This window comes from Vanacampus margaritifer, chromosome 9 (assembly GCF_051991255.1).
Source record: "Vanacampus margaritifer isolate UIUO_Vmar chromosome 9, RoL_Vmar_1.0, whole genome shotgun sequence".
NCBI lineage: Eukaryota > Metazoa > Chordata > Actinopteri > Syngnathiformes > Syngnathidae > Vanacampus > Vanacampus margaritifer.
This window is the reverse complement of record NC_135440.1, coordinates 19489484-19511480: the sequence shown is the minus strand read 5'-3', so window position 1 is coordinate 19511480 and position 21997 is coordinate 19489484. Positions and strand designations below refer to the sequence as shown.

The 21997-nt window shown below is 40.4% G+C and overlaps 2 protein-coding genes across 4 annotated transcripts in view; both read right to left on the bottom strand.

Moving 5' to 3' along the window:
- The window catches only part of dgkb (diacylglycerol kinase, beta), a 56356-nt gene extending 51927 nt beyond the window's left edge, over positions 1-4429 (bottom strand). The window contains exons 1-2 of one of the 2 annotated variants that reach the window (XM_077576315.1): positions 2574-4429; positions 247-377 (exon numbers count right to left, since the gene is read on the bottom strand). In XM_077576315.1, coding sequence (XP_077432441.1) covers positions 247-319 — 73 coding nt within the window. In that variant the 5' untranslated portion in view covers positions 320-377; positions 2574-4429. Of the gene's footprint in view, positions 1-246; positions 378-2372; positions 2514-2573 lie in introns of those variants that run through there. The other variant, XM_077576316.1, reaches the window with a different exon arrangement.
- A 2637-nt stretch (positions 4430-7066) lies between these two features.
- Positions 7067-21997, bottom strand: part of agmo (alkylglycerol monooxygenase) — a 41703-nt gene continuing 26772 nt past the window's right edge. Inside the window, exons 11-14 of one of the 2 annotated variants that reach the window (XR_013295396.1) lie at positions 19432-19514; positions 19039-19144; positions 8340-8477; positions 7067-8240 (exon numbers count right to left, since the gene is read on the bottom strand). Coding sequence is in view for 1 of the 2 variants with exons in the window: in XM_077576483.1 (XP_077432609.1) it covers positions 8397-8477; positions 19039-19144; positions 19432-19514 (270 nt within the window). In the remaining variant the exon portion in view is untranslated. Of the gene's footprint in view, positions 8478-19038; positions 19145-19431; positions 19515-21997 lie in introns of both variants that reach the window. The other variant, XM_077576483.1, reaches the window with a different exon arrangement.

Below are 21997 nucleotides of genomic sequence, written 5' to 3'. Positions count from 1 at the left end.
AACAAAAGACGTTTCTAGAAAGAATATATACATGTGAAAGCTTCAAACGATCATTAAGTGTGATGTCAGCAAATGGTGAAATGGAACTCTGGGTTCAAATAAGAAAGGTGGCGGTAACCCGTCCGTGCGTAGCAAATTAAACGCCTGAAGATCTTACACGCGAGTTGACAGTTTATCTGCAAAGGCAATAAAACAATAGCCCAAAGAATGATGGATAGTTGGATCGATGACTAGATGGATACTCACATTGTGTGTATTCTTGCAAGAGGGCGAATTCTGCGGGGGTCAGCGTGACCCAAGCGTCTTGGCCGCTCGTCATGGTGCTCAGGCCTCACCGAGCAGCATTTTTGCCACACTTAATCCGAACGAAGGATGGGCTATTTCGACAAGAAAAAGAAGGTTAGAGGAGTAGAAGAATATTGACATGAAAATATGTCACATTCAAATTAGACTTGGACACTTGAGCCACATTAGAGAGCCGAATTTCGTGTCGACTGAAGAAACTGTTGTCATTTTGGTTTGGAGCTCTGGAATTTGCCCAAAATGGCTCCTTCAAACCAAAATGGCTGACTTCCTGTTCAATTTAGCACATGGTACCTTAGGACTTTTTCATGTGTTTTGATTTGACCGTTATGTGCCCCTGATTTCATGTGGATCAGGAATACAGATTTTTTTAAGTTTCCATGAGACGCTGCTGACCGAGTTTTTAGGGGTGGCATTTGGTACACCCAAAATCCATCAATGTTCAATACTAGCAAACAATGGTGAGTTTTCGGGCATGTCTCGAATCGCTGCAAAGAACAGAGTTCACTGTAGAATACTGTACATGCGTTGGTCTCTTAATGTGTTCGAAGCAGAGGTGGGCATTCTGTCAATGACGGATTGATGGAAGGTCCGTCAAGCCGTCAATGACGCATGGCCATTTTGTTGACGATTGACGACTTCGAAAAATTTGATGAATTTAGCATTGACGGAAGTGGGGTTTTTGTCCGCCAATGTAAAATCTTTAATCCGACAATAAATTTGGCAATACCTTGTTAACATTATTAACATTTTTAATTCTTTATTTCATATTCTAACCATGTTGAAATGTTTTATAGATGTGTAGAGTAGGTGAAATAATGTTGAACTCAATATAATTCGACCTTAACCTATCTGGTACCTTGTTTTGTCTAAAATTTCTTCTCAGTGTCCTGCGTGAGAACATATTCTGTTCGTGAGAGAGAACGCACACACACAGTTCCCACAACTATACTACATTAGGAGATGTCAAGTTCAATCTGTTTGTGAGATTTTGTTTTGGGGAAAAAAGTACGAACTGGTACACTGAAGAATATGTTGTGTCTAAAAGATGAACACAGGTGCGAACTGTGTACTGAGATTCTGTTTTCTTCTCTGTTTTTCTTCTGTTATGTAACATTGTGAGAACCAATCTGTTGTTCTTATTCATGGGAGGAGAAAAAGGCGTTCTTCTACAGACTGGGGTGTATAAAGAGCTCTCTCTCGCAAGGGAGGGGGCACGCACTCTTGGATTGACACACTCTTTACGTGATATTCAATTTGTGTGACCGGAGATCTCTGTAATAAATCATCCTTCGAAGGAGCCTTTTTCACAAAGAAGTCTCATCTCCAATTTTTGGAACACGCAAAAGATGACAAATTATATCATCATTTAACAACCTCAATGACAGACGTCCCATTATGGTGACGGATTGACGGAACATAGACGGATGTCCACTTCAAATGACGGAAACATTGACGGATGCTAATTTTGCTGAGGAATCGACGAATGAAGGGATTGACGGTTTGGCTTGAAATAGTGACGGTTGTCCCGACTGAATGACAGACGCTCAAAATTCTTCGAGGCGCCCACCTATGGTTAGAATTATCGTTCGAAAATTGTTTCATATGTAAAGTGGTGTTGTATAAATAAAACTCAATTAAATTAAGGCCCCCCAGCAAGCATAAGAGTATCTTAGGGCGAGGTGTCCGAGGGCGCACCATCCTGTCCTGACGCAACAAGTGCAAAAAGAAGAGTCTGTTTTTTGTGCATTCTGGGCTGTGTCCGCTGGCATCATCAGACTGAGCTGTTGCTATGATGACAGCACGAGTAGCCCCCCCCCCCGGACTCCACCATTCACACTGGCCGCATTACTCGCTTGTTGCAGCTGTTGTGATGCCAAACGATGCGCAATCCATCAGGGACATTCAACGAACCCACTGAGTCTGCGCATCGTTATGTTAGTGTCTCGACTGTGAGTGTGCAGTCAAGCCTAAATGATTGCAAGTGGTCGCCACGCATGCATGCAACGCCATCAATTATTGACATATCAAATGTTGTCACACACACACAAGACACACGCAAAGCTTACTGCGTCTTCCAGACATCCAAAAATGGCTTATCTTGTCATTCCGAGGCACGGTTCATAAACAGCATCCTCACGTGTGTGCTCATGCTTCAGTGTGCTGCATCCATCAGGAGATGGAGAGTGCCTTCACACACACACACACACACACTGCGACACACATGCATCAATAAGACGACGAGATAAGGTCAACATGCCGCCACTCACCTGCTGCGGAGTCCAGGGAGCAGATCACGTTCCCAGATGAGCCCACCTGCAGACGGTCCGCCGCTCGCTCTAATGGAATATCCCGTTAGCGGACGAGGGCGAAGAGGAGTGAATGCGCTTGTCATTTAGAGTGTGGAGAAGAAGAGGCAGCGGTGATCCACTGGGGGGGATCCAGTGGGTGCTGAGGCAAGGGTCTTTGTATCGTAATTAGATGTGGAGTGCGGAGAAGAAGAGGCGTTGCTGATCCAGTCGAGGATCCGGTGGGTGCCGAGGAGTCTGTGTTTTTTTTTCCGATTAGATGAGGTGGCAGTGATCCAGTGGAGACTGGGGATTTTAGAAGAGAGGTGGTTGTGATCTAGTAGAGGATCCAATGGTTGATCCGGTGGAAAATACGGTAAGGGATCCAGTGGATGCTGAGACTGACATGTATCTTAAGGAGACATGAAGTGGGGTTAAAATCAGGTAGTGATCCAGTAGAGGATTCAGTGGTTGAGCCGGTGGAGAACACAGGAGGGGATCTAGTGGATCCTGCAACAGTCGGCTACTAGCAAAGTTTGTTTGGAAGAACACGTGGGCAGCACGTGTATTATTAGGAATACATTAAGTGGGGATAGGACCAGATAGTGATCCAGTGGATCCAGTGGAGACAACAGGAAGGGATCCGGTGAATTCTGAGACTGATGTCATTTTCAAGAAACCATCAAGTAGTGATAAGACCAGGTAGGGCTCCAGTAGGGACTGCAGTGGTTGCTCCACTTGGTGCTGAGGTTCTTTTTTCATTATTCGAAGAGGCAGTAGTGATTCAATCAGTGATCCAGTGGAGGATTCAGGGGTACTGGGACTAGAGGATCTAGTTTGTGATTAGATGTCAAGCGTGGAGAAGAAAAGGCAGCTCTGATCCAGTGGATGATCCATTAAATGATCCTGTTGGGATCCAGTGGTTGATCCTGTTGGGATCCAGTGAATGTTGAGACAAGAGTATGTATGATGAAGATGAAGTAGCTCTAGTTTAGTAGAGGATCCAGTGGATGCTGAAATTGATGTCTGTATAATTAGAAGTCAAGCGTGAAAAAGAAGTAGCAGTGATCCAGTAGAGAATCCTATGGAGCATCCACGAGGTGATCCAGTGGATGGTCTCATGGTTGCTTAGGGGTGATAGCTGTAGTGGACAACCCAGTGGGAGATCCAGTGGAAGATCCAGCAGATGATCCAGTGGGTGCTGCTGAGGCTGAGGAGTGTTTCGATTGTCATTAGATGGAGAAGAGAAGAGACGGTGGTGATCCAGTGGAGTTTCGTGACAGATTCAGTGGATCTTCAAGTGGTTGATGTTCTGAGGTGATCCACTTAAGGATCGAGTGGATTGTCCAATGGATGCGGCAGTGATTCAGTGGACGATCCAGTCAATGTGGACGCAGGAGCTTTGGATCTTGATTATGTACAAGATGATCCGGCAAGATTAAGCGGGTGCCGAGAAAAGAGAGCACAATTCGCTGTCACGTGTGAAGAAGAGGGCTTGGAGATCCAGTGACGGATCCAGCGCTTGATCCTGTAAATGATCCTGTGGGTGCTTAGGCAAGAGTGTGAGGATGAGGATGAGGGAGCGGAAATCCAGTGAAGGATCTAGTGGTCGATCCTGTAAACAATCCTGTGGCTTGTCGGACAAGCGTGTATATTTCAGATTTGAATGTCGCATGTGAAAATGGGAAGGAAGGGTCGCGCTCCAGTGAATGATCCAGTGTGTGCTGAAGCAAGACTGTCTTTCTGAATTACATGGCGAGTGTGAAGAAGAGGGGGTGTCAATCCAGTGGTGGATCCATTGAGTGCGGAATGCTGTGTATTTCTGAATTAGATGTGGAGTAAGAGGCTGCGGTGCAGCTGCAGCCCACTCTTCATGCCAGGGTGGGGGTGTGCTGTTTGTTTTCCTCCAGTCGGGGACGTGCGAGAGAGAGCGAAAAACGGGGAGTGAGAGAGAGCGGAATCATCACTTTTCCCGCCCCCCTCTCTTCTGTCAGCATGAACGTAGCATCAGTTAGCATTCAGTGAGACAGCCACTAAGTGCGCCAACCGGTGGGGAAACCTCCCCCAGGGGGCTGAGCGCAGAAAGTGGACAAGGACAGGTGAAAGAGATAGGAAGGATTTATGGAAGCACACATACAGCATTCCATATTCATGTATGATTTCATTCAGCACCACAAGTAGAAATGTACCGTAGCATCCAGTAAATGACTGCAGTGTCATCGTTCGCAGCCTCACTATTTTGTGATTTTTTTTTTTTTTGTACAATTAAAAATCGGACGTTGTTCTGATCTCGTCTATTATCGATGTAATTTTATTCTTGGCCACTAGATGGTGGCATACAACTTGCTCCCAGTCTAAATTTGAAAGAAGAAAAAGCTGAACGAAGAAGAAATATAACCTGGAAGTCATCTGCCTGCCTTAAAAAATGAATTAAAAAAAACACATCTTTTTAAAAGTTTTTTACAGTTGTAAACAGAGAAGTCGGTACACTTATACTTTATTAAGTAATATTTGTTTTCCATTTCTCTTGCTTTCTTAAAGTTAAAATGTGTTTGTATTATTTTTGTTTAAAAAAGCCGTAAATGTTATAAATATATGCCAATACTAAATTATTTGTGTATCTTGGATTTCAGTTATTGCGCGGGCGGTCTGGAACGTAATCCCCACGATGGAGATAGCAAAAAAATTAAATTTAGTCAATTTAGTCCAGACCAACTAATCAGAGAACAGAAAAATGCTTAAGTCGTCGAGGCAAGTTTTAAATCTGATTGGTTTGAACGATCAGAAACAGTCGGATTGCTAATACAGAATAGTTGAAGTTACGTTGACAGCACTAGTGACTGTAAAATCCTTGGGCAAATTACATTGACTCGGCAACACAGATACTAATCTGATTGTCGAGGAGTCACCCTGGCCACCCCACTGAAAGATTTCTGTCTCCGGCCCTGGGTCGAGGAGACCACCGCGCTAGACAGTCAAACGGGAACGGCTCATTAAGTGCACCCTCATCTCATTCGCTGGAAAGCTAGTGGTCACCATGGCAACCTTTAAGTGCACATCAACCTTCTGCAGTCGATTCACATCGCCGCTTCCAGGCTTTGTCTCCAAGCAGACGAGCTTCGGAGGCCAAAAAGTGAACAGTGTTTATCTTGTGAGGCCAGAAGAGTAATTGAATTTCCATTCAACCCCTGGATACATAATTCTATCACTTCACTCGTACTCCACTTGTGAGGCTAAAAATAGCAGCGAGAGGCTGCCTGAATGGGCCTCGTTATATAAGCTCCAGAAGTCTACGGGGATGACCCGAGGCAAGGTTTTGCTTCCCGAGGGGACGGAAGCTGCGCCGGATGAGGAGCAGGAATCGTGATGCATCCCCCAAGGCTTGTGCCAACTGCTAATTGTCAACGTGCGTGGTCAACATCCTCAACGGGATACATCATTAAAAATTCTGCCTAGTGACATGAGTGCATTCACAAACGTTGGTTGGCACAATCAAATACAAAGCAAAATTGTCTATGCCGTGTAAATTAAATGAGTAAAAATAAAATAATTGTCCAAGCATCGTAATCACAATGAATTAAAAGTAAAATAAAGTTCTTAAAACAGCAATGTAAACAAAAAATAACACATTTAAATGTTACAATAAAAATGGACTAATTAATTACAAAAATAGCAATTCTAAAATATATTAAAACAAACCAAATAAAATAATGCCGAAAAATACAAAGAAAGTACGGTACATCAAATGCAAAATATATTGAAAATATTTTTTAAACGGTAAATAATATTATTAACTATAAACTACCACTATACTACTACTACATTAAAATGAAAATTAAGTCAAAAATAAAATAATTCCAAACAACGTATGTCAAAAGTAAAAACAACCCAAAATCAAAACAAAGAAAAAAATATCAATACAAATGTTTTTAAATAATTAAAAAGTAAATAATAATAAAAAAAATGTAAATGATATGGTAAAAAAAGTAAAAGGTTATTTAAAAAAACTAATAATACATTTTATTTAGAATTTACTTTATATTTTTAAGTGCTTCAAAATGTTTAAAAATAATATGCACTGGAAAGTAAAAAATAAAACCACATTCATGTTCTATTCAAGTTAAAAAGTTGAATGGAAATCAAACAAAGCATTTGTCCAATACAAACAACAGAGACAACATTCACAAAAAAGTGTCAGCTTAAGCTTTACTTTTGTTTTCTGTTCTTTTCTTTCTTTTTTCCCCCGTCCGGATCTAATGAGCACCGACGGACGTTATTGATCGTGGCGACATTTCGTCCAGGGTTAGGCGGCAGGCCTCGGGCTTCCCATTTTACGACGCTGCTCTGACCCAGCGCCATCAATGTGTCTGCTCTGCTCTCATTTTATTACTTGTGATCATTAAAGAGAAAAATTGCGTTACAATCGATCGATGAAACGATTAGTCGTTTAAATGTCAGGACGCATCTGGAAAGCATTCACGGGACTTCATGTTTATTTTGCAAATATATCAAACATAAAGAAATCACATTTCATCCAAAAGCAAAGCACTGTGGATAACATCCTGGAAATATTCACATCGTTTCTTCACTTTTGTTGAGAATTTGACGGAAAAACGATACAATGCACGACTTGGCCACTGGTGGGCAGTATAATACAGTCATGGCACAAAGAAGTTTCACAACTAAGTGTCTTAAGATCCAGTAATATTAGCCATTCTTCGTTGAAGATAAAGAATATAATATGCCTGTTATGAAGGGAGCTGTCATGAAAGTACTGTACATACAGTACACACGTGTTCATTAACATACAGACCGCTTGTGCCATCTGTGCTGCTATTTTTGCATAACGAATGTGATAATATTCGGACGAATAATCGCAGCTGCGTGTCACTTCTGTTTTAACACTGCATTCAAATGCAATGAATGCCGGGTAGCTGCTCCTTACAAATGCCAAACCAGCCTTAAAATCCGACTTTGAAACCCTAACCCAAGCTTGAAACCCTACTTTAAAAGTGCAATTATGGATAGGCACCCTAACCAAGGCGTTAAACCCTTATTTATGTTTTTTTAACCAGTTTTGAAACCCCACTTTCAAACCCTAGCTCAGTTTCGAAACATTCGAAACAAGCCCCAACTTTTTGAAACCCCGACTTTGAAACCCTAACTCTTTCTTGAAACCCTACTTTAAAGGCCTAATTATGGATAACACGCTAGCCAAAGCGTTAAACCCTTATTTGATTATTATTTTCACTTTAATCAGTTTTGAAACCCTACTTTCAAACCCTAACCCAGCCTTGAAACCCTACCTTTGAAACCCCAATTTAACCCTTTCTTGAAACCTTCCTTGCAACCCTACCAATGTTACAACCCATATTAAAGCCATTACATAATACACAAGGTTTTGTGATGTATAGTCAAGTAAAGAAATGGCAAGCAAATAAAAGTCTTGTATGACTTTATTTCTCTGATATATTATTATTATATCCTCATAATACTCTAATCTTATTTGATAGAACGCATGCATAGCACGGGGAAGGAAGCAGCGCCATCTGCTGTGTAACATTTCCCTCCTCCACAAACTCTTTCCAACTACAACTCCCACAATGCACCACTCTGATCTCAACGCCATTTGGTCACATCCATCCATCCCTGTATCATGAAAATAAAATAGGATAAATACTGCTTCAAATTCACAATGCAAAAAGTTTTTGAGGTGTAATTTAAAAGGTTATAAAGCAAAAAGATTACAAAGTCCATCAGCGAGCCGAGTGAGTCAAAGACGCCTCGGTCTGCACTTCCTGGGTCTCAGTGTGACTTTTTCTTGACGGGGAGCAGCTGCGAGAAACTCTGCAGAGCCCAGTACAGCACACTGAGGGACACCAAGGCCTGTACAACAAACACACAGACGAGTGTTACTGGAGTGTTGCAGTGTTACACGGTACAGCAGACAGAGGGAGACAAAGGTCAACACACGACTGTTACAGTCATTTTACAGTATTGCATCTTCAAGAGTGTTACTCCAATTATTGTTACTTCAATATTTCAACAAACTCCTCCAAATGTCCTTACCCTGGTTTTAAATTTCAACCTTGTAGTCAAGCCCAGTGTTGAAACAAACACACAGGCTTGAAACCTAAATTTCAGGCCCTAACCCAAACTTCAAACCCCAATTTGAAGCCCTAAACTGGCCTTGAAACCCTAATGTGAAATCATAACTCAGGCTTGAAATCGTTATTTGAAACCCTAATCTTTACTCGATAACCTAACCCACCCTGTTACTTCAAGTTTTAATTAAATCCTAAGGCAGGCTTGAAACCCAAATTTAGAGCCATAACCCTGTCTTCAAACCCAAATTTGAAACCCTGACCTATTTTTGGAAAAAACTAAAACAAATTTCAGACACAAACCCAGACTTCAAACCCTAATTTGAAGCCCTAAACTGGCCTTGAAACCCTAATGTAAAATCCTAACTCAGGCTCGAAATCATTATTTGAAACCCTAATCTTTACTTGATAACCCTGTTATCAACCCTACGTTTTAATTGAATCCTAAAGCAGGCTTCAAACCCAAATTTGAAACCCTGACCTCTTTTTGAAACTCAAATTTCAGACTTCAAACCCAAAGCCCTAAAATGGGCTTGAAACCCTCATCTGAAACTAATCTTTGCTTGATAATCTAACCCTGCTATCAATTCTGAAGCCCCGACCCTGTCTTCAAACCCTAAATTGAAACCGTATGAACTCTTGAAAACTAAATTTGAGGCCCTAGCCTGAAGTTAAAACTCTAATCCTGTCTTCGAACCCTAACTCTGACTTAAAACTAAATTGACAACCCAATTGGCGAACCCTGTCTTGAAAACATAACTTCAAAACCTAATTTGAAACCTTAACCCTATCTAAAAAATGTGACAATTCATAATGCCCGACGACATCTTTACGATATTTCTGTCACTCTTCGCCACAATTTTTGTAAAAAAAAATTAATAAAAATGAACGGAAAAATGCTGATGTCATCAAGGGCCAGCCAAGGACAAATCTGATTGGTTAAAGAAACAGTGCCATCGCAAATACAGTTGAACTTACATAGGTCACTATGTACTCCAAAGGGCAGATTAGATTGACATGGCAACACATAGAAACTGAAACCTGATTGGGCAATAAAAACGTGTGCTAACCCTTTACATTAGAGATACATGTACATGGATAAAAACAACATGCGCAGCCTGCTCCTCATCCTCAACTGTACATTCATCATCACTAACATCATGTCAACAAGATGTCACGTCAAGCTCTGACACAACACACATGGACGACACATGTGAGCGCCACTACGCAACATGTCATCACAACCACAACACATGCTCACAACTGTAAACCGTGTACAACCGCACCACGTTTATACATCGTGCTGCACATGTAGCCTATTACGTGCATATAAGTTAGTCCAGGTACGGGTGATATGGCAGATTCTTTCCAGGGCTTTCTAGAATTCCAGTGGACAAAAAAACACGGCAGTGCTTCTAAAAGTTCCTGCCTTGTGTTTAGTTGCACTTTACACCAACTGCTGTTTCACACGTGTTCCGTGTGTGTGTGTACTTGTACATACTACATTGTGAGGACCGAAATATGCCTTTAACCAGATTGAGGATGTCCTCACAATTATATAAGTACAAGAATGTGTGTGTGTGTGTGTGTGTGTGTGTGTAGTCTTGTTTTTGTTACATAGTGGGGCCAACATTTTGGGATTTCACAGAGTTGTGAGGCCCACCCCCGCCCATGTGGGGCCATTTTGCTGGGCCCCACAAGTTTAGACCTCTTTTTGAGGGTCAAGACTTGGTTTTAGAGTTTAGGTTTGAATTGGGTTATGGTTGAGAGGTTAGGGCAGAGGTGGGCATCGAGGGCCGAAGTCCTGCAGGTTTTGCATGTTGCCCTTCCCCAACACAGCTCGTATATATGATCAGCGCATCAGCAAGCTCTGCATAAGCCTGATAACGATCCTGTTGATTGGAATCAGCTTGTGTTGGAAGCGAGAAACCTCCAAAAGCCGCAGGACTCCGGCCCTCGAGGACCGAGATTGCCCACGTCTGGGTTAGGGTAAGGAATAGGGGTAGGCAATCATTTTTGATGGTTGGGGTTAGGTTAAGGGGCTAGGAAATGCATTATGTCAGTGAGATGGCCCCACAAAGATAGTAAAACAAATCTGTGTGTGTGTGTGTGTGCGTGCGTTTGTGTGTATGACAGCAATATTTCTCATGGCTGCGCTCTACTCTCTGGTGGGATGTAAAGCTACCCAGTGTATAATTCCTGAACGCTGAGCTCTCCTAAGACTTGACAGGAAGTTGTAGGTGTGTGTGTGTGTGTGTGCGTGCGTGTAATCCTAGTTTACAGTTTATGGACAATATTTTTGATTAAAAGAAAAATGAACCCTGGTTGCACATTATTTTCGGTTTATGAAGAGTTGTTTGGCCACTTTCGTGTTTCTGCATGCCCAAAGGTTAGCTGAGTTTTCAATGGAATAATCGATAGGATAATTGATACTAAAGATTTATTGGTGACAGCACTTAAAGGTATCTTTTTTTTGTGTGCCTAAAATGGCCGCCACATCCAATAATGGTGGTCATTTATGACCAGCTGTAAACACGGTTAACATAAACATTACTGTCCCTGAATGGGAGTAGTAGAGTAAGCAATTTTATTTTTAACTCATTTGCTCCCAAAAACATATAAAAAGGTTCCATTTTAAATATGGCCATGGTCCCAAAAACGTATTTATCCGTTTTTTAATGTTTGTTTTTTTTATGCTATAGCATACAGAAGGCTTTGACGCAGCCTCTGACCTGAAGAAGTCGCTTAAAACAATGGTAGGTATTACAAAAACGGTCAGCAGGTGGCAGCATAGTATGAGAGATCAACCAGGGCCATGCTGCAACAAGCTCTTTTCCTCAGTGTTTTAAACAGGTTTGTGAATAATGACGAAACTTAGCTATATTCTAATGCTAATTGCTGCAAAACGTAAACAAATACAAATCTACGTTTTTTTCCTGATAAAAGAAGAGACTCTAATCTTTCTTTTGGTAGGTTCCATGTTTTTTTTATAGCAATAGAACACAATATTATGTGGGCCTTGCAAAATCAGTCAAAATCCAGTAAAACAGCCGGGAGCAAAGGGGGTTGCTTCAGTGAGTTAATACACAACGAAAACAAGGTCTGGAACGAATTAATTGTATTTCCAGTTATTTGAAAGGGAAACATTACCTTGGTTTGTGAATGTTGCAGTTTGAAAAAATTCAATTCACAACCCAAAGTTTCATTGTACATGTATATTTACACCCTATTATATTGCAGGTCAAACCGATATGTTGGTTAATACAAATTGGAAAGAAAAAACTATTCAATTACCATGAACCTAGTTGGTAAGAATAAACACAAAAGGAGAGTTACATAAAACACAGTATTTCTGTTATTCATAAGCTTGAAAATGTTCACTGGAATGCTTGCAAAAGTCTTCAATTTGATCATGAAAAGGGGTTTATGAAAAAAAAAAAACAGTGAGATTTGTGATAAGTGGCCATTTTCCACACCGATCAAAACCCGTCAGCACACTTTTTGGGTGTCCTAAACTGTGATGTGAGGACAGAGCAGCACGGCTGTCTTCAGCCAAAAAGTTGTGAATTATTTTCCATTGCGCTGTAAAGTTCCCATAGCGGCTTATATATCAGCACGCCGGAACGTTGACGTTCAGACGATTTTTCATTTGGCAGCCATGCAGCTGCACAGGGCCGACATTTTCACCCCACTTCCGCTTTGATACAAAACAATAAAACTGCTTGATTGTCACAGATTTTCACAAGAAAACAACATCAAATAAAATTGATAGTGTTCCAATTTTGTGTTACGGTTTATTGTTTTCAAACTAAGCATTAAGTTGAGTATGTTTTATAAGATCCTTGTTTCCCAATGGTTTTGCGCCACAGTGCTGAAATCTGTGAGGCACGGCGGCGGGAACGACTCCAGCGAGGAAGGGATGAAAGTAAAATGGAGGGGGGGAAAAAAGCAGTGAGGGGGTACAAAATTCAGAATTTTAAGGTTGCTCCCCTGAGGAGAATTATCATTCAAAACATTTTTTACAACTTCTTAAAATGAGGCGGTCGCCAGTGAAACTCGTTTTTTTTTTTTTTTTTTTTTACAATGCATCCCGGGAGAAAAATTTGCATTACAAACATTTTCTTTGACACGTCGATTTCAAAGACGAAAAAACCCAACTCAAACAAAAGCCTCTTTCACACCGGACATCTGAGCCCAGTTTCTCCCGACTTGCGGTGCTGTGTGAAAGGTATCGATGCGAGATGGTGGGGTTCGAAGTCGACATGGGAATGTAACCTGGGCAGTACGTGAAACATTTTGTTTTCAAGTTAAATGACCAATACAGAATATGCACATAAGCGGGTATTATTTTAGTCTACATCGGGCCGCCAGCCTCCCGTTCGTCACTGTAGTATCTGTGACTTTGAATGTGTGTTGCTTTAATCTGCATTGCAATCACTGCGGGTGAAAAATTGATCATTAGACTCAACTTTTTTTTATTGGAATGGAATTATTAGTTACTCGAGTAATCGTTCAAACCCTACTATTAATATATATATATATATATATATATATATATATATATATATATAAATGTCCATTTTTTTACATACTGTCTCAAAGGAGCAAGCTAATAAATGCTAAATTGATTAGCCTTTGTCTTGTACAGAGCTCAGCAAATGTGCGATATTACCACAACTGTGCTCCTTCTCTCGTTGGTCAAATTTGAATTGCTTATTCATATCAGTCATAAATTGGTGAAAATGAAGCCCTTGTTTGTATTACCAGAGCTTAAAGAGAGTCAACGTGGTTGCCCTTTTGCGACTCAGTTCAAGGGGATTCCTCAGCAAAGACAAATGAGTCTCCAGGGGGTGGCAAAGAGGTTAATGGCCCCCTCGACTCCTTCCATCCGCCCACTGATATTTATAAGAGTTATGACGCCCCTGCTTGTACGCTCCCGCTGCGGACTTTGCTGGAAAATACGAGGCTGAGAAAGAAGAAGACAGCAGTAAAGGGATTATGGGCTATATATATATATTTTAAAAAAAAAAGAAAAAAAAAAAAGAACCTACAGTAGTGAACTTTGATTTTTTAGGATATAGACAAATGGCATATTTGAAGGACCCCTGGAAATTGCCAAAATGAAAAAAAAAATTGATCTTCCAAATTTCAAGTCATTCTTAAATTTTACCATCATGTTATTTTTATAATTTTGCTAATTTATGTTGTCACCTATTTGTGTCTTATGCATGGTTCCAATTAATTATAAATCGGGAAAAGTCTAATGGACACGTCTGCAATGGAAATGGCCGAAATGGCTGCATCACAACAATATTCTTCTTCTTGTGTCTTTTCAAGCATGACTTCTTGACTTTTTTTGGACCAAATTTCATGTTGCTTGATGAAACCGGCCGGCTTCAGGGGCTGAATTTTTAAAACACGCCCATTGAGTCCTACAGACTCCTTTTCCTTCCTCCTAAGGTGTTTTTGACCGTAACAAAGTGATCAATAACAGAGTACATGGTTTCTGTGATTACTGTGGTTCAAATGTCAGTGGCCCAATGAAATAACATGCTTCTCTTCTCCTTTAAACCGGGAAGTATTTGCACGCGACCGCTTTTCCGACGCTCCTTCCAGTCTTCCTCATACCGACCTCCTTTTTCCGCAATCTCACGCTTCGGTGGCGTTTGACTTGGAAACGTCATCGGGAAGCCATTTGGTGCCCAAACGACTCAAGGACGACTCGGGCCGAGGGGAACGCTCTACAACGCCATCAAATGGACAAACTCAACCAAACTGGCAGCAGGGAAACTTTTCCAGGCGGGACACTTAAGAATATTTTTTTTTTACAACAGCACATGTGATTGTTAGCCAAGACACGAGCCTGTTGGATTTTAATAAAGCAAACCAGAGAGTGATGGAAGTCTTTATGCTTGGAAATGATACGCCACTCTGGACCATTTTACTGTAAAATATGACTTATTTTTTATAGCGGAACACTATGAACGTCCTCTATTATTATTTTTGAATGACTTGGGATTAGATTAGACAAAATCTTCCCATGGGAGCAGACACCCTCTTAATATTTAAGAGCCGATTTAAAAACTTCAAATTTGATAACGCTTGTCATTAGGTGCGCTTCCTCGGGGCTAACAATGCTGTACTGTTTGCTCTCCATTATTCAAGTGGGGGAAATAAAAGTGTAGAAAAAGTATTAACCCTCATCACAATATTTGCTTGAAGAAATGGCATGGATCTACTGATGGGAGTAGCATAAGTCAGAAATTTGGTAACCTGGCATTGACAGCCCAAACAATAAATATTTAAGCTTGTGAATTTTTTGTGCTAATTTTTTTGGTCGATTTTTTTTTTTTAGATTTTTTTTTTAGATTTTTTTTTTAGATTTTTTTTTTAGATTTTTTTTTTTAAACTAAAAATAATAAACATGGGAAAATGTATTTAATAAAAAAAAAGAAAAATCTGAAAATCATACAAAAACATTAGACCACCAAAAATATGATTAGTGATGGAAAATTTAACTATAATATTGTACATTATATTTTCAAAAAATTTTGCAAAAATGAAAACAGTTTGCACGACATCATTAGGCTTCTGCTGGTGTGTACGCCACCGGGGTCATGCAAACGAACAAGCGTTTCATTCATCTCCTGTACATGACATAGTAGCTAAGCAGCAGAAATTATTAGTTAGTATGTGTTGCCCCACTGTTTGTGTTCAAATATCTGCTCCTTAAGGGTTGTAATGCTGCAAAAACGATTTGTTAGAACTTTCCCATTATATGTTAAAATAAAATACACGTCTATTTCTCTTTGGTTGATGTTTAGTTTGACAATAAACCTCCAGTTTGAAGAAGTCTGCATATTTGCCATATAAGTCAGTTCACTCCTATTTCAATGCACCACTTTACTGTAAAATAAATAAATAACAATAATAATACTAATTAAAAAAAAAAATTTTTTTGCTATATAGTGTGGGAGCAAATGATAACAGTAGGAAAACACTCTTTATCCAGGAAGTTAAAATAAATAAATAAATACGTATAGATGTATCCCTAAATTCAGCGGAGTGTTGCTGGGAAAGTGTCTGTACGCTGGTCTGTGATTGGTCAGTCATTTCAGAGGCGTGTCATAGTGTACTTTGTGCTCGCATGCCCAAACGCCTCGTGTGTAGCCGTCACAGGTCCAATTTGTGTTCCAGCTTTCAAATATGGCCTGACAAACGCTTTGACAACATAAACTGAGTGTTTAGCGTATGACGGGTGCGCCCCCCTTGCACGCTACATGCTAATATTTCACAGTGCACGCCCACCATAACCGACCACCCTGATATTTACACCCTCTTTCAAACCCCTCTATTCTCTCTTCCTTTCCATTCCCGAGAGCGTCGGCGGCATGACATCACGGTGCAGAGTTTCCACAGCTCCAAACAAATCCCATTCAGGGTTTTCCCGCCTCGAACCTTTCGCACGTGAGGGGTTTTTTTGGCAGCAAGATAACGGCGACCTCTCGCCACGGGTTGTCTTATCAGGAAAAGGAGAGGCGGCATTGGCTGTTTTTGCTGATTTGTGTCGGAACTTGAACTTGATAATATTGATGTGACCCGGACATTTATCTTTCCACAGACGAGCAGACAAGCACAAATGAGCTCTCAATCAACTCTGTCATGGCTTGACTTATTACTTTCCTGTTTTATGGTCACTCGTCAAACTTCGCTGACACGCGAAGACCAAAACTAAACATTAGAGTCGGCGCGAGCCTCCACGGGGCCCCAAGCTAAACCGTTAGCTTACTGGCATATAATTGCCCCAAGTTGTTTTTAGATTGGCACATAGCAATAAAAAAATATCAATTTGCTTTCTATGAACTTTTTTACATTTGTAAGGATTCTTAGTAAAAATGTAAGAGGGGTCGGTTTTAACACTTTCCTTTTTCTCCTTGAATTTAATTTTTTTTTCCGTAGTTTTGTTTGAAGAAAAATAATAAAATCTATTTTACCTCAACCATAATCTGACAGTTTAGTTATTTATTTCTTTGGCCACTGCAGAGAGGAGCAATTAAATGTGAGAGGATAATAATTTGCTCATAAAAAACGCTTTTACTTCTAAGCAATTTGTCACCCCACCTCCTGCTTTTGAAACGATGGTTACGGCCCCGTGTGAGCGCTTTTTATGCACCATTAGGCTCGTTGGTGGCGCAGGCAGGTGCTTGAAAGCCTCAGCAAAAAGACTCAAAATGGTGGCTGACACATGGGCGCCCTTTAAGTCTTAAGCAGCCGTCACGCTTTTTAATGACACCACACGCCGTTCTGATGCGTTTTTTGAAGCGGCGGCCAATCACGATGGGGGAATTGACATTTAATTGTGTTGGGGCCCCTGCTGACTTTACACACACACACACACACACACAAAAACCTGGCTTGTGATATGTGGCATTTTTAAAGCTCTCAGTGCTATTAACGGGTGGCAGGTTTTGACCACGGAATCACACCAAGGCCTCGCGAGCCAGACGGGAGGCTGGAAAGCGTCTGTATGAATGGACTGGATGGATGTGTGGTGTGTGTGTGTGTGTGTGTGGGGGGGGGGGGGGGGGTGCTATCATGTCAAAATATTAGCTACTCTTGAAATCATAAAATTTAAAAAAAAATTGTCATTTTGGAACGGTAATACTAAAAAAGTGTATTGTCGTTACAGTTTGCGCACACCTGAGCTACACAGATGTGGCCGGCACAATAAAAGCGGCGACTCGGCGCTCACGTGCAAATCCCATCAGCCGGCTCTAGTTAGCGGCAGACGCCACTAATTGCTTCCAGAAGCATCGCACTGCGTTCAGTGAGCAGGGCGAGGACAAAGGCAGAAGTGGGAAGGTGGGGTGGGATGGGGGGGGGGTGCGGGGGGGGGGGGACGGGTGGCACCAGTAATGAGAGGTCAGCCGCAATGTACAGTCCACAGCCAGAAAGGCGCGTCAATTTTAGGGCCAATTGGCGCACGCATCTGGACCGAGAGATCATAGCACCGCCAGCCGGACTTTGCACACTGAACAGACCACATGAACACACGGCGGGACCGTGTCGGGACGATCCCCGTGCCAGCACGCATTTCTCCCCAAAATGTGACTTCATTGTTCAAGATCATTGTCCCAGTTGTCTTTGGAGTTTATCCTTGCATAGAGCAGCACAGAATGCAGCGTGCAAGGTCATGTGATGAGCGCCGGGGCGGCTGTCACGCTAATGCTAAACAATGGGCCACCACCTGATCACAAAGTTATATCAAGTATTAGACAAAAATGTCAAGAATATAAATAAACATTTTTTTTAGGTTTATATATATTTCATATTTTTAGTTTATATATTTTTTTTTAGTTTTATTAGGGTATATTAGTGTTAAACTTGCATAATCTAACAAGCCAAAGTAATCATGCTCAAAATCTCGAAAAATATATATATATATAAAATATATATATATATATATATATATATATATATATATATATAAAATATATATATATATATATATTTATTTATTTATTTTAAATACTGTATACAGTTTATACTTACAGTTGACCCCGATATTCAAAAACACAAATAGGCAGAACTGCCAAACTTGAGAATATACAGCAGTCCACTGCATTCCAAAACAACAAACATAACTTGACAAAAATATTGAACATAAATCTAATATGTTTTTATGTTAAGTTTTTTTATTTTGTGTCTCAATGTTTTTGTATTTGTTATAGGCAGCCGTCACATTTAGCTAGCTCAGACAATGTAATTCAGTCCAACTATCATCAGGTTATTTATTTTTACATTTATATTGCTAGTAAAAGGCTAAGTAATATGCTAAACATTAGGGGTGTGCCAAAAAAAATCGATTCTCATTTAGTACGATTCAGAATAGATTTTAAATGTCCCAACATTGATTTTTATTTAAATTATTTTATACTGTCTTGCCTCTGTCTGTGTGTGCCTTTATTTGGAGCGCTGTTCATGTTGTACCACACGGTCTGATACACTGTTAAGTTGTAGCCACATTAGAGAGTAGAAGGAAAAAGTCACGATCAAGTTATTCTGATAAAAGGTTTTTTTTGCAGCGTGGAGACATTCTTTTGAGTGATAAAAGTGCCGGGAGTAGAGCACTAATTAGCATTAGCGAGTCAGACTGGAGTAGATCATTGCGATTCCTTTGTGAACATCTATAAATTGGAAAAATCATTCTTAATCAAAAATCGATTCTGAATCGAATGGCACACCCAAAAATCAGAATCGAATCGAATCGTAAGACATTCAAAGATTCCCACCACTACACGTACTGACTGTTGTATGAAGTGCAAAAATTAAGTGGGCCTTACCTGGGTGGGCACAGTCAGGGCCGAGTTAGGGGGCCGCAGGTGGTTGTACTGCAGCAACATCATCATGCACATGCAGCGTATCGCCTCCAAAATGGATGCCGACGGCCTTGACGCAACATATAGATATATATTAGTTTTGTTTCTTGCATACGAAATTTGACAAATCACAAGCCGCTGAGAACATTTTCAAATATGAACAAATTCAATTCAATTCATATCGAACACAGTTCCTGTACTTTAATCTTAAAATATGATTAAAGAAAAATAATACATTAAATAATAAAATAAATACTTGAAAGTGTTGCGGCATATCACCACACTTAAATCTGAGTCAGGAAAAAAAAATAATAATAATATTAAACGTGGCATAACAAGAGTTAGTGTGTAGGTTACCTGCCGTCGATGATGAAACCCAGAGAGGTGAGCGTGAGTAGGATGTAACCGGTCATCCCCAGGACGGTCAACTGGGTCAGCGCCTAGGGTCCAAATACAGCACATGGCGTGACTTCCAATGTAAAGCTGTAATCATCATCATGGCTGCTTGCCTCGCAGTCTCTTAGGAGAGTTTTCCACAAAGCAGCAGGCTCTACCACTGTTTATTGGGCAGTGCCAAGGCAAACAAGCCTCAGTGTGCTAAGCACATGGCGGGCACACAGCAGGACATAAACAGCATTTCCACTTCGGACTTTTTTACTGTACATTTGCGATGCTGCGTGCAGAACATCTAATGGACGCTCACCCCATTCACTCACTCACATTTATTCACTAGTCATTTGGTTGATCAGTGACTCAGTTACTCGCGCACACAGTCAGTCGCTTACGGTTACTCACTCAGTTATTAGTCACACAGTCATCCAGTTTGTCGGTCGGCCAGTCACTCACTAAGTCACTTTGTTGGCATTTCGGTCGGTCACTTAACATCAGCCAAGCAATCACTCACTCACTGAGTCAGCCAGCCAGTCACTCACTCAGTCACTCAGTTGATCACTCAGTCACTAACTCTTGGTCTGTCAGTCAGTCAGTCACTTACCCACTTAGCCAGTTAGCGGGTCAGTCTGTTGGGCAGTATTTCCTCTGTCAGTAAATCAGTCACTTATTCACTCACTTGACCTGTTGGTCCGTCAATCAGTGATTCACTCACTGGGTCACAATTCAATCACTCGCTCACGCCTATGAACTACACAGACCAAATTAAGACAGCTTTTCATTAACGTGGGCAAAAAGTATTTACAACTAGCACAACATTTTATTTGTGTTGACTATGAATATAATGTAGTATCTAAAATTCACACACAAACAGCTAATGTTAGCTGTAGCGTCCAGTGAGCTAGCTAGCTGGAAATTTCATTAACATACGCAAAAAGTATTTACAACAAGCAAAATATTTTATTTGTGCTGACTATGAATCTAATATAGTATATAAAATTCACACACAAACAGCTAACGTTAGCTGTAGCGTCCAGTGAGCTAGCTAGCTGGAAATTTCATTAACATACGCAAAAAGTATTTACAACAGGCAAAATATTTTATTTGTGTTGACTATGAATCTAATATAGTATATAAAATTCACACACAAACAGCTAACGTTAGCTGTAGCATCCAGTGAGCTAGCTAGCTGGAAATTTCATTAACATACGCAAAAAGTATTTACAACAAGCAAAATATTTTATTTGTGTTGACTATGAATCTAATATAGTATATAAAATTCACACACAAACAGCTAACGTTAGCTGTAGCGTCCAGTAAGCTAGCTAGCTGGAAATTTCATTAACATACGCAAAAAGTATTTACAACAAGCAAAATATTTTATTTGTGTTGACTATGAATCTAATATAGTATATAAAATTCACACACAAACAGCTAACGTTAGCTGTAGCGTCCAGTAAGCTAGCTAGCTGGAAATTTCATTAACATACGCAAAAAGTATTAACAACGACCAAAACATTTTATTTGTGTTGACTCTGAATCTAATATAGTATATAAAATTCACACACAAACAGCTAACGTTAGCTGTAGCGTCCAGTGAGCTAGCTAGCTGGAAATTTCATTAACATACGCAAAAAGTATTTACAACAGGCAAAATATTTTATTTGTGTTGACTATGAATCTAATATAGTATATAAAATTCACACACAAACAGCTAACGTTAGCTGTAGCATCCAGTGAGCTAGCTAGCTGGAAATTTCATTAACATATGCAAAAAGTATTTACAACAAGCAAAATATTTTATTTGTGTTGACTATGAATCTAATATAGTATATAAAATTCACACACAAACAGCTAACGTTAGCTGTAGCGTCCAGTAAGCTAGCTAGCTGGAAATTTCATTAACATACGCAAAAAGTATTAACAACGACCAAAACATTTTATTTGTGTTGACTCTGAATCTAATATAGTATATAAAATTCACACACAAACAGATAACGTTAGCTGTAGCGTCCGGTGAGCTAGCTAGCTGGAAATTTCATTAACATACGCAAAAAGTATTAACAACGAGCAAAACATTTTATTTGTGTTGACTCTGAATGTAATATAGTATATAAAATTCACACACAAACAGATAACGTTAGCTGTAGCGTCCAGTGAGCTAGCTAGCTGGAAATGTCATTAACATACGCAAAAAGTATTTACAACCAGGCAAAACATTTTATTTGTGTTGACTATGAATATAATGTAGTATATAAAATTGACACACAAACAGCTAACGTTAGCTGTAGCGTCCAGCTAGCTAGCTAGCTAGCTGGCACACACGCGCACAGTGCATAAACACAAAAGGGTGACATGATTTATTGCGGGAGCCGTTGTTATTTTCCTTCGCAAAAGTCCTGATTGCTGCATCCTGAAGGCTATTTTGCTTGGGAAAGGCTCCAGTCTACAATTAAGACGTTTGTGTTCACTGTCGGACCACCAGCTGGTGTTTCATTTGCAGGCGAGTATGGGGAGCCCTCTTGGCCCTCGA